General features: G+C 35.5%; 1 protein-coding gene across 1 annotated transcript; it reads right to left on the bottom strand.

Annotated features, from left to right (window-relative positions):
* Window positions 1-3094: 3094 nt before the first annotated feature.
* Window positions 3095-13621, bottom strand: THAP2 (THAP domain containing 2). Its single transcript, XM_080812330.1, has 3 exons — window positions 13047-13621; window positions 6359-6554; window positions 3095-4252 (listed from the first exon to the last, which is right to left on the bottom strand). Exons 1-3 carry the CDS (start codon window positions 13115-13117, stop codon window positions 3863-3865), a joined length of 657 nt encoding a protein of 218 aa, XP_080668456.1. The 5' UTR covers window positions 13118-13621; the 3' UTR covers window positions 3095-3862.
* Window positions 13622-13710: the final 89 nt, after the last annotated feature.

Genomic DNA, 13710 nt, shown 5'->3' on the forward strand with positions numbered 1-13710 from the left:
AGCCATGAAAATAAAAATGATAATTCCTCTTCTAGTCTTTATGTAATCCCTATTCTGTTTACAGTTTGCTTCAATTTAGGGTAAAGGATTTCTACAGAAATATTTTAGGGGGTCCATGTAAGGGAAAGACTTCCACAGAGCTATTCATGTGTATTTTGTAAAAAAAAAAAAAAAAAAAAAAAAAAAAAGTCATGACAGTAATTGCCTTGTAAAAAAATTTTTAATAACATTCTCAGAATACAATAGTAATTGTTTAATATACATTATAAAATCATTAATTTTAGGAAGTTTTCAACTGTCTAAATACCTACAGAATCCCATATTCTGGCATAAAGATGAACTATTTTCTCTATTATCAACATTCAAATTTACCCGTATTCTAACATTGAGAACTGAGATAAAATACCAACATTATAAAGTCTACCTAGAAAAGATCTACAGTGATTTCATAGATGATCTTAACTACATATATAAAATTTTTTATTTTAGTTTTTTGAGACACACGACTTGTCCTACTTTAGTAACATGATTCATATGTTGGATGGGAGTTATAATGTGGAGGGCAAAGCAGAGGATTTGAAGGCTGAAGACCATTGCTCAATCTAGGATTGAACTTCCTAGATCACTGGCACTTCTATCCTTTGTGCCACTTGGCACATTTTAAACATCTAAATAAATAAATAACATTAACAAGGATTTCTTCATTGGTAAATTGGAGATAATGCTACTTACCACAAAGAATATTTGTAAAGAATAAGAGATCAAATGGATGCCATAGTGCTTTGTTAACCTTGAGACTCTGAACTAAATTATTTGTAAAAATCTTTTAGCAAAGTTTGTTATTTTATAAAAATATCAAATGTCAAATAAACTTGAGTACTTGGCTGATACAGTAGTTTATTTAGTTGTATTTTCCTGTTAAAATGATACCATTAACAACTAATTTGTTCAGTGTTCATTTTCAAGGGGGAAAATGTCTTACAACTCATTAAAAGAACACTGTATATACTTCAGGTCAATTCTGATATCCTTCTGTCTCCTTCGGTAAGTCATAAGAAGAAATCAGTTTTGTTTCAAGGGAAAAGTTTTTTGGAAAAAGGTCTAAAGTTTATATGCTTTTTAAATTCCAATTCAACAGCATTTACCAAAGCACTTCATGTAGATTTAATAGCATTTATCATATTGTATTACAAATACATATTTTTTTCTCTCAGAAGACTTTTGAGGAACTTAAGGGCAGATAATCATATCATCTTTGAGTCAAGTCATTAGCCCTTGGCTCTTTCTTCATAGAGGTTAGTGCCTAGCAGGCATAGAATGAATAACACATAAAATGAACAGAGGATATGTGTTGGGTCCAGCAGAAGAAAAAGAGCTGCTTTATTTTTATGGTAGGTGGTCAAACTGATAAGTTTATCAACAACAGAAAACAGGATTTAAAAAGATTTAGGTTTTCCTCTATGAATGAGACTAGTTTTAAGGTAGACATATGTATGTTTGTTAATGAAATAATTTGATTCAGGGAGAATTTGGAGCATGTTATCAGGACAGTAACATGGAAAATGACATGGAAAAAAATGTACTTTAACATTACTGAGTGGTAGTTTATTCAGTAGTCTCAAATAATAATGAAGTCTAGTTAGCTTTGCTAAAAGCTTGTATTTTATGTCTTATTTTTGTGATTTTTAAAATGTTATATTAAGATATCAAGATACTATTGTAGATGGGAACGAGCCTGCATTAATTAGTATTTTGTTTTATATAGGGTAGGGGTGATGAACCACATGAGAGTTTATACTTGGAAAACACAGTTTAGGTTTAGAGGATTATTTGCTCAGCTTATTTTGAGGTATAAAAGCTATGGTCAGTAAGTGAAGAGATATTTGAAACCATATTAGAAAAAAAAGAAGGAATGACAATTTCAAGGAGCTATGTCCAGTATTTGAGAAAAAATGACTAAGAAGGTTTATAACACTCACAAGAGGATTTTCATAAATATATGTTTAAAGTGCCCCAGGATAACCACACAGACTTTTCTTACCTTTGCCTTTGTGAAATCTAGTTGCTTGGGAGGCATTCGTTATTAAAAGAAAGGGTGCTGGGGCACCTGGGTGGCTCAGTGGGTTGAGCCTCTGCCTTTGGCTCAGGTCATGATCTCAGGATCCTGGGACTGAGCCCCTCATGGGGCTCTCTGCTCAGTGGGGAGCCTGCTTCCCCCACTCTCTCTGCCTAATTGTGATCTCTCTCTCTCTCTCTGTCAAATAAATAGGTAAAATCTTAAAAAAAAGAAAGAAAGAAAGAAAGAAAGAAAGAAAGAAAGAAAGAAAGAAAGAAAGGTTGCTAATATTGTAAAAAGACTACTGCTAGAATCCAAGCAAATGTCACCAAAAACAAAACAAAACAAAACAAACACAACCCAATCCCCCCCCACAAAAAATTCTTTATAAAATAAAACCACCATTACCTTAAAGCAATAATTTCTAACAATTATGGTTCGGCATATACATGCTGCTTTCATATGGTAGTGTCAGAAGCTTGAACTAAGACTGAATAACTTGGTTATGCATTAATAAGTTTAATGTGATTTGCCCAAAGCTATTTGAAGGAAAGGATTCTTACTAAAATTAAAAATTTATCCGGTGAAATAAGGTGAACTCTTTAATTAGTTCAAGTGGCAACTATCATAGTTCTCATATTCTATTTTGTAAAATAATTAGCATTTTCATAGTTTTATCAGACACATGTATTTTTATAGAAAATACATTTCCCTTCCCTTATGAGACACCGTTGCTCTATTTGACTTGTTAAAAAAGGAGATCAAAACAAGCTGATAGGGACAATAAATTGATTCTGTTTTAAGTTATAAGTTGTGAAGATAAAATATGGTAAGTGCTTTTCTGTGATAAAATCCTAATGTGGACTTTTGGGGTTAAAAAAAAGCTTACGAGTTTCGGTATGTATATTGATACATACAATATTAGTGGGGGTAGAGGAGGTATTCCTAATATGGAACTTTGCATCACATTACCTAATTAGTGGACCAACTTTAGAATTGAAAATGTAGAATTTTTATTTTGAGAAAAAAGTAATATAAATATATCTTTTTATTTAACTAAGGTAAAAGCTAGATCACAATGTCTACATTATTGCACAACATACAATTGGCTATCAGTTTTTCTAGTCTCAGTTACTTGAGGCCTTACCTTGCTTGGATGACTCAAGAGCACTTCACATTCAAAATATTATTTTCAAAATATTTTATAATCTATTTTAAAAGCTAATATTTTCATGAAGGAGGCCATGACTTTTGTCACTTTTGTTAGTGAGCAGACACAGAAAGTTTAAATAACAGAATTTGCCTTGTACCTCTGACTTTTTCCTTACAAAATTTCCAAATCACAGTGCCAATAATAATTCAATTAATACAAAATCCAGCAGTTTTAAAGTCATATTTAATGTTGGCTAATTCTTACTTACCATCCTATTTAGAATGTAATATCCCAACATTGGTACAGGAAAAAAAAAATTTCTAATAGAAATTAAACATATTGTCATAGACAGTTCTTTAAAAGTAGTTTTAAAAGACAAAAACACAAAACACCTTGTAAACATACAATTTCCTAGCAAAATTTTTAAGTACATAATTCTCATGTAAGGCACTTCCATTCTTTTTCAAATATGTTTCATAGAAAGTTTCCATTTTTTTAATAATCAAGTCTTTATAAATTATACAGTAATAATGGTACTTCAAGTAAAACTTTATTAAATACCCAATTTTGGCACAATTTCCTTAAATATTTTTACCTTTGAATAGAAGAAGGATGGGATCAAGTTCTTTGTGGGCTACTCTTAAAGGAATGTTTTATAGAATTGGTAATGTTTTATCTTGTTGATCAGGTTCAAGAATCTTGAAATCTTCCAAAGGAAGACTGCTTAAGGCAGTTGGTAAAATGTGTTCTGATGTGCCCTTAGGTAATATGTTATTTGCTTCCAGATTCTTCACCAAGCATGTGGCTTTGATCCATCTTCGTGTTGCTCTGCGTTCTTTTTGTAAGCAAGTTTTCATTTTCTTTCTTAAACTTGCTATTTCTTTTTCCAGTTTAATTATCCTCTTTTTTGCCTCCATAGGATTCCTAAAAGCATAACTGTGCTCAAGTAGTACTTGCTGACTACTAATGTTTGATTTTAAATTAGATGGTCCTGTTGGGGCACAACTGTTGTTTTTCTTCAAAAGATTCCTTGACTTGAGTTTCTAAGCCAAATAAAATTAGAGAGTCGAACATAAATTATGGAATATCACAAATAAGTAAATTTTGTCCAGTTTTTTATGAAAGTAATTAAACTGCTCTTTTAAAAACTGATTTTAAAAGTTTGATAGGAAACATCAGCTGCCCATCTCATGTAGTCGTGGATTCAAGCTCCTCAACTTGTTGCATTAGCTCTCGCCACCTTATTTCATCTTGTCATTTCTCTCCAGAGGGATACAAACATTGTTTAAAAATAGACAATGGGGGCGCCTGGGTGGCTCAGTGGGTTAAAGCCTCTGCCTTCAGCTCAGGTCATGATCCCAGAGTCCTGGGATCGAGCCCCGCATCGGGCTCTCTGCTCAGCAGGGAGCCTGCTTCTCCTTCCCTCTCTCTCTGCCTGCTCTCTGCCTACTTGTGATCTCTGTCTGTCAAATAAATAAAATCTTTAAAAAAAAAAATAGACAATGGACTTCCAAGGTCTCTTTCAAGTTATTAAGTGTGATTTTAGGGAGATTTTAAAAATCTTTTGCAATTTTCTCACTAAGGCCAATGTAATGTACTTAGACATTTGGTTTATCTCTGATACTGATTTAATCTCTTTTTTAGGTAAACACTATTCTTTCAATTTGATATTTCAAACCTGGGGTTCTATTTAATAAAAAATTATCCCCAAGTTATCAAGCTCCTGAATAGATTTACTTATTAAATGTTCACAATTACATCTTCTATTCTAAGATTTAAAATCTGGCCAGGAACTTTATACCCAAATCTGAGGACCCTGAGGACTTCCCCCCCCCCCACTTTATCTCTTTTACTCAATTGTCCTCAAGTCCAATTAATTCTACCTCCTAAATATCTCTACCATGAATCCTTTCTTTTCCATCACTCTTCTTTTTTTTCTTTTTTTTTGGTTAAGGTGTGTTTCTTTTTCTTTTCTTTTAAACTAACATATAATGTATTATTTGTTTCAAGGGTTCAGGTCTGTGATTCATCAGTCTTAGACAATTCACAGCGCTCACCATCACGTCCATTATGCTTAATGCTACTGCCCACATCAGGCCTTTATCATACCTGGCTTGAATATATTAAAAAATTCTTTAATGATGTCCACCTCATTCTGATCCTAATTCATATTCTGCCACCAGAATAATTTTTCTAATAGATCTGATGTTTCTGTAACTGGCTAACTTTCTCTTTGCTTCATTATCTAAAGACAAAAAAATCTTTACATAGCAAACTTACAATACAGGATCTCACCCCATTCTGCCATTCACCATTTTGATTCATACTCCCATAATATTAAATCACTTTCCGTTCCCAGATTATGTCTTAACTTCCTAAATTTGTTTCTTTTATTGATTCAACAAATATTATTAAAAACACAGGAATTCATTTTTGGACAAATAAATTTTCCTCTCTGATCAGATTTTTATCTAGATTCCCAACTAGATAAAATATTGTTTTAATACATTCATTATCTACCTTAATTCTCTCCTTCCTTTTACGTATCACTTGCTAACACTTGAATATTTTCCACTTAACCCTCAACCCATTGGCTTCTGTTCTCCTCATGTTGTTGTAATTGTCCTGTGCAAGGTTAAGAACCCTCTCCTAGGTTCTAAACTCCAAGCTCAAACTCCAGCACAAACTCTAAGCTAAATGCCTTAGCTTGATGAAGTTTTCTGTGATGCCTTCCTCTGAACTTATATTCTTTGTTGTAACTCTGGTATTCTCTGGATGTGCTGTTCTTAAAGCTCATCACACATATTTTGAATATTATCTTAAAATCAAGAGCAGAATGATGCTAGAGGTATCATTGCTCATGATTTCTCAGTTTTACCATTGGTTCAGTTACTGATAATAACTGGAAGTAATGTAAAATTCCAATATAGTAAAATCAGTTTGTATTGGGGGAAAGAATACTGGAGTCAGGAGACCTGAGCTCTAATTGTAGTCTGTACCTTTACTGCACAAGAGAAGTTTTGTGACTTTCTTGAGGCACAGTATTATATATGAATTTTGATATATTCTGAATTGTTTTAATTTGTAAACAAAAAAGAATGGGTACCAAAAATGGTAAAAACGGGTAAGAGAAAAGTAATGCTACCTACCATAGACTTTAAATGGGTACAAAAATCAAAAATGGTTGGAACAGCATCCATTTTAAGTCGTCGAGTTTGTCCTGTTAAGTCAAAACAGGAGGCTTCAAAGTGCTTTGAACAAAGAAAAGTGTGTTTTCCTGGCACAAAATTTTTGCGCCTAAGCAGGCGAATCCATTCTTTTCTTCTTTTAGGATCCAAAGGAAACCTTTAAAAAAAAAAAAAAAGGCAACTCATATTCCAACAATTACACTTCTGGTTGCACCTTAATGGTTAAAAGAAGTTTTAAAAGATGATGATTTAAAGTGTCTTCCATCTACATAAAAAATTGTAATATCCAGACACTGGAACAAAAAGCAATTCATACTATTTTTTATAAGTTGCAAAAAAATTAATGAAAAACTGACTTCAGTGTTTTTATTTTTCAGGGTTTTAAAGAGATCTTTCTTCTCAACCTGGTTCTTAACATGGGCAGTAAAAATAAACAAGACTATACTGATCTAGATCATGGTTATGTAGACCCATTACAAGCACAAGTTATTCCCAGTGCTATGATCTGCTGATGTATGTACATGGTCAAGAAAAATCAAATATCTGCAGATTAAATTTTATCAAGGAAAGCCTAGACACAGTCTTGTATTCCTTCCTCTGTGTTCCTTCACTGGGACACTTAACACATTCTTTTATAATTTTTCCATTTTAATAAATTTCCAGTGAAATAAAAGTACAATATAAGTTTCTTGAGGACAGGGATCATTATATCATGTATTTATCTTTAACACTTAGCACAGTGCCTTTCAAACAGTAAGGGCTCAACAAATATTTGCTTAATTGATATAAAAACATAAATTAACAATTCACTGTATTAATTCCATGTAAACTGCATATAGTTTTAAAAAATGAACTCAAGGGGCGCCTGGGTGGCTCAGTAGGTTAAGGCCTCTGCCTTCAGCTCAGGTCATGATCCCAGGGTCCAAGGATCAAGCCCCACATCGGGCTCTCTGCTCAGCGGGGAGCCTGCTTCCTCCTCTCTCTCTGCCTGCCTCTCTGCCTACTTGTGATCTCTGTCTGTCAAATAAATAAATAAAATCTTAAAAAAAAAATGAACTCAAGCTATGTAGTACACTAGAAAGCATAATTATTTCAAAAAGTAAAATGCTGCTGACAAGGCAAGCAGGAATGTTATTTCTTTCATATTTATTTTAAATACAAAATATACTGGTATGTACCATTGTATACCTGTTAAGGAAGAGAAAAATATAAGGGACTGCCCCAAAATTCTAGTGGTAAGTATGCTGACTTGAAAACATAAGAAATCAACATTCATATGTATTAGAATTGAGCTCTTCTTTAGTTTGATTACTTTATCCTTTACGTATTATGAACTAACTCGGATTTTAAAAGAACCATTCAAATCATGTTAAAAGATCATGTGGCTCTGAAACCCAAGTGAAGCTTTACTAGGTAACAACAGCTTTTGTTAGACCACATATAGTAGGTTTGCTCAAATTACCAGTAGTGAGGGGCACAAATGAAAAACCAGATTAACTGGTAAGTAACCCCATTTCCTGTCCTTATTACCCTACCTAAACAAACCCTAATCTGAAAATAGTAACATCTGTATGTCACTCTACAGTTCACGTTTTCATATGTTAGTTTTTTCTATTTCACTAGAAACTTCTGATGGAGGATTTATCTACTCTGCTTAGCCCTTACTTGTTAATAATAATGTATTCTCATTTCAAAGATGTCTGATCCAATATTTAATGGTCTGGAAATGTTTCCTGTGGCCTCAGCTAAAAGTCAAGCTTTTTACAAGCACATTTCTTGTTTGGGCCTCAATAAAGATGCAGAACAAATAAGTATCATTGTCATTATCATTGTTATAAGAACCTTCAAATATATGAAAACTGTCAGATACTGTTTTTCAACTTTTTAATTTTTTTAGCTCTTTGTAGAAAACTTGTTTTTTTCCTTTGCAGAAACTTTTTTATTTTTTGGATTTATTATTAATTTTTTATTTAATTAACAAAAATGTAGTATTTGTTTCAGTTTCAAACTATCTGTTTGCCTCCGATTCTTCAGTCTTACACAATACCCAGCACTCACCACAACACATACCCTCCCCAATGTCTATTGAAAATTAATTTTTTTAAAGTAGGTTCCATGCCCAGTGTGGGGCTTGAACTCGACCCCAAAATCAAGAGTGGCATGTTCTCCCAATTGAGCCAGCCAGGTGTCCCTAGCTCTTTTTAAAACTAATTATGAAACCAGTGCCTAATTGAACCTTAACTTGAGCCAATTTTCCTTCCTTATTTTAAGATTCAATTTAGGAATCCCATATTCCTAAGGAAATTCCATGGACTGGACTAGATGTTCCTATATCATATAGAATACCACTGTATTCTAATTGTTTTACTTTTCTATTTCCCCCCCTAGATCATAAGTTTCTCCTGCGTAGGAGCTATGGTTTTCACTACTTTATCCTGTGAAGTAAGCACTCAATGAACTTTCTCAGTGAATCAACGAATGAACAAACTAATGAGATTAGTTTGGCATTACTAATGTTTACCTATGTTGAAATAGAATAAAAATAATCATTTTAGATTTGATTTGAAGCAATGCTTTTATACAGCATTTACCTTAATTTTGTTTTTCATGAGTTTGGATTTTTCTCAGCATATTCAACGGGTGAGAGATGTAGCCTATAAGCTGAATTTTATTAAGTAATAATAAATCCTCCTATAAATATTAAAAAATTAACATGGTGGTTAACTGATGGATTTGTCTACCAATAATAGAACCAAGCTTTCAGAAACATTAGGTGTTGTGGAAAATCAGTGTTTTAAATAATGCTACTCTGCTTGAGTCTTTATTAATAGCTGAATGCCTTTTATATTCTAAAACTGTCCTAGGTGCAGAAGACATAGTGGTGAACAAAACTGACCTACCTTTATGCTTTAGGGTATCTACTTTTTACATGAAGATATATTGTAATGGGAAGGATAGAGAATCAAATGGCTTGATGCAGTTAAAAAGGATGGCTGAGAACACTGTCTTTGGAGTCAAATCAAGGTGCCAGTCCTGGTTCCCTCAGTGTAATACCTGACTGACATTAGGCAAACTGTTTAGCTTTTTTAGGGTTCAGTTTTATCAGCTATACAGTGGAGTAATAATTGTACCTAGTATGATTCCAGGGATTAAATGAGATAATGTAAGTAAATAATTCACCTGGTGCACAGTACACAGTAAATACTAAATAAAGGCTATTTATTAATATAAAAGTAACTACAGATGCCATGAGTGTTATCAAAGGGTTAAGTATAGGGTGGCACGGAATCATAAAACAGGAAGAGCTAATCTAGTCAGGAGGTTTTAAGAGAGTAGGCATTAGATAGAGAAGGTAGGATGGGGGTGGCGAAGAGTGTTAAGTATCATGGGGACAGTGAAGAGTGTTATGACATGAAATGATGCTGGAGGGGCTTCTAAGTTAAAGAGCAATTTTGAACTCATCCAAAATGGCATCAGAAGGCCATTAAAAGGCCTAATTTAGAAAACTGATTATTAACATAAAATTTTTTAACAAGCTGTTAAGCACAGCCATTATTAAAAATAATGTACATTTGAAATGAAATGAAGACCAAAGATAATAAATACTGAAACCCATCATTTCTTAATTACTTTACTATTATCTATAGTCTTAAAATTATTTGTCTGTTCTGTGTGTGGTACTGCACATTTCTTCCTGATTGAATGATTAGTGATGTCATACTGATAACTTGAAACTAGCCATGGTAGAGTATTTATATCATGGAAATTGGGCAAATGCTATAAATCAGTGCTTCCCCCTTTCCCTGGAGATCCTGCTGTTAAACCTGTAAGAACATACCATTGATTACAGAAGAGAGGTTAGGAGTGCATCAATAGAAGCAGTGAATCCGTTCAGAGGCTGTTGTAATAATCCAATCAAGAGGAAATATGGGAAGGGCACCTGGGTAGCTCAGTGGGTTAAGCCTCCGCCTTTGGCTCAGGTCAAGATCTCAGGGTCCTGGAATCCAGCCCACATCTGGGCTGTCTGCTCAGCGCAGAGCCTACTTCCCCCTCTCGCTCTGCCTGCCTCTCTGCCTACTTGTGATCTCTCTCTGTCAAATAAATAAATAAAATCTTAAAAAAAAAAAAAAGAAGAGGGAATAGGGGAGAAGTCAAGGGAGGATGACTTGCCACTTTTGGGGTGGATGGTGTTTTCATTTACTGAAAAAGGGAATGGGGGGGTGGTGGTAAGAGCAAATTCATTAATATAAAATTTTGATACGTTGAACCTGAGCAACTGAAGAGAGACAAGGGAAATACTGAGACACCAATGAGTTAAACTGAGGCCACAGGAACAGTTGAAATCATTTTGGCAAGAATAGTAAGACCTAAGTCAGAGGACTAAGAAGGGAAGAGGCTGGCAGAGAAAACTGAAGACAGGTCAAAGAAGATGAAAATCACAAAATTCGTGTCAAATAATTCAAAAGTAGAGAGTATTTCAAGGAGGAAATGAAGACATGCCATGAAAAGAAATACAAGAGTGATAACTCGTAGCAACAGCAGTTTCAGAAGATTATTGGGGGATTTAGACTGGAGTGGGCTAAGAGATAAGAAAAATGGATAGTGAGTTTAGAGAACATAAATTGTACACAGGGATAAAGAAGTCTATCAACATCCTAGGAAAGAAATTAGTCAAACATTGTATTTATGAAATAGGAATATAATTTATTATAATGTTAAGATCTAAGTTTCCATGAAAAGGTTAATTTCATAGGAGGCAAATGGTCAAGTATGCATGTTACTGTATCACTGTGTATCTCTTAAACATTCCAGATTATTGGTGCCTTAGACTCCTCCCTCTCCCTCATCTTCCATATCAAATGACCATACAGTAGTTTCTGCTCAAACATTTTTTAAATCTGTTCACGTCTTTCTATCTCTGTATCACTCTAGTCCAGGTTACTGGTAGATGCTGCCTTAACTCTAAGTTCCTGTTTTTTCCCTACTAACTCTCACCTCTTCCAATCTAGTGCTGGTTGTGCCAGCAATGAAGTATATAGTTTAGCTTAGTTGACACTGTAGGAGAATTTCTCTGTGAAAGAATTAGTAGATAAATTAATATTGTGTAATAAGCTCATTCTGAACACTTTCAGTAACACCATAATTCTCCACACTGCTGCCAGAGGGCTTCTTAATATGCAAATCTAATCATGCCGTTCTTTTAAAAACCTTCGTGTCTTCTCAAATACTCACTGGATAAAAGAGAAAATCAGTAAAGTAGCATACAGGACTAAATCTGTCATCCTTTAGTATCATCTGAAATTTCACAGCCTTTTGAGAAATGTTCTTTGACTTTACAAGACTATAGGTTAGGTATCCGAGGTGTCTCTTCTGTGGCACTTAACCATAATTATCCTTCTTTCTCACTACCTACTAAATTCAAAAAGCATAAGAATTTTCCGGGGGTTAGGGGGTGGGAGGGCGCCTGTGTGGCTCAGTCGGTTAGGCCCCCAACTCTTGATTTTGACTCAGGTCATGATCTCAGGGATGTGAGATCTAACAGCCAGTGGTGCTCCCCCACTTGTTGGATAGGCTCAGTCTTCTTCTCCCTCTGCCCCTCCCCCGCTCCTGTGTGCTCGAGCTCTCTCAAATAAATCTTAAAAAAAGAAAAAAAAAAATTCTGGATCGCTGGCGGAACGTCAGGCAAATAAGAACCCTGTACACATTTGATGGATGAATGAATGAAGCACTACATTTCCATGAAATACCTGAAAAACAAACATCACAAGGATTTTTTTTTTAAGTAGCGGTTTTTAATAAGGGATCATTCAGTCATAATTAAGCAAGAAAATGGTTAAGGATATAATTTTTTCCCCACATTCTAAGATCGTACTAAGTTGAGAGATATATAAAATCAGAACTATTTGCACATAGCTTTTTTTTTTCAATGCTTCTTTTCTTCAGGCACAGGGCAGGCACTGGCACGGAAGGTAAACATTTACCGAGTACTTACTATATTTCATGCAGTGTTCACAATGTTTTCAAGAGTTCTGATTTGACAGGACTAAAAACTTTTGACTGCTCTTCAAACAAACGGAGGAAAAACAAAACCTAAGTTCTTTTTATTACTCTATTCTGGTAAGAACAGAAGGCTCATCTTTTGCACTTTCATTACCATCTCTTAATTCCATGGATATCAATGATGACTCAACTCCTCCGCAGTAACTGTATGTGACTATTAGAAATCTAAATGCTTCCCATCTCAATTTAGCTAGTGAGAATTTCCTAATATTGATGGGAGCACAGCAGGCTTTTAAGGTGACTGCTGACTCGAACAGGAAGGTTTCGCTTCCTTTTAAGGCATCATTCATGTCAAGACCCAGCCTAATACAAAAGAATAAAAAATTAAAATATTCTTTTACTTTTTCTCTAAGGAGTAACCACCATATAGAACTTGGATTTCTTTGACAAAGTGATTTAACCCTCCCCGAAGAAGAAAAAAATTGGACAGATTTGAGAAATAGACACAAAGGGCAGAACTGATGCTTCCCTGCTACTAGCTAGGTAGTGAAGTCATTAGAATTAGTAGGATCCTTTTATTCCTTCCACACAAGCGACACCCAATCTAGGAACTCCCGTTTCTGTCACCCCCACTCCCTGCCCAGGTTACCTGTGGAAGCTGATGTTAATGTGCTTGTTGTAGGTAGTAGCACAGCCCGCCGCGGCGCAATTGGTCGGCATTTCCCTTTCCCCCTCATTCGGCGCTGCCTTAAGCCTGTTCTGAGGCGCTGGCTGCTACGCTTCCTTCGGGCAAAGGCTAGGCAAGCGAGGCAGGGGACGGGCCCACCGAAAGAAGTCGTGAAAGCCGAGAGGGGAAAACGGGTTTGTGAATGGGGGGGGGGGGAATGGGAGGGGGGTGTCAGTCCTCCCTGTCTCTTTATTAATATGGCGGACTTCAGCCAGCAAAGCAGACAGTCCTGGAGCTCCGGTCGCCTGCGTTTACCTTCACCAACATGGCGGACACAAGCCGCCCTCTCCCGGCTTCCAAAAAGGGAGTGGAACTACTGCGTCTCTTTGGCAGCGGTCCTCGGAGCAATGAAAAATGTGTCTCTCCCCCCTCCCCTCCGTCACTATGAAACTCTTGCAGCCAAGATTAAAAACGGGACCGCCCACCCCGCCACGCACCCAGATATCCCAATCCGGAGTCCGGGGTGGGTGTGAGATAGAGGTTGGAAGGACAAACCCGAAGACAGAGGAAAGAAAGACTACAAGTCCCACTAAGCATCGCTCTATCCTAATTATTATCGCGTGAGCTGGACGCCTTGTTTCCTGAG

This window comes from Martes martes (genome assembly GCF_963455335.1).
Source record: "Martes martes genome assembly, chromosome: 8".
Classification (NCBI taxonomy): domain Eukaryota; kingdom Metazoa; phylum Chordata; class Mammalia; order Carnivora; family Mustelidae; genus Martes; species Martes martes.

Excerpts from the sequence above, each read along its gene's own strand:
- THAP2 (XM_080812330.1), bottom strand. The coding sequence starts at position 13,117 with ATGCCGACCAATTGCGCCGCGGCGGGCTGTGCTACTACCTACAACAAG. Across the intron at positions 6,555-13,046 it reads ATTAACATCAGCTTCCACAG|GTTTCCTTTGGATCCTAAAA; the intron begins GTAACCTGGGCA and ends TTTTTTTTAAAG. Across the intron at positions 4,253-6,358 it reads GTACCCATTTAAAGTCTATG|AAACTCAAGTCAAGGAATCT; the intron begins GTAGGTAGCATT and ends TATTTGGCTTAG.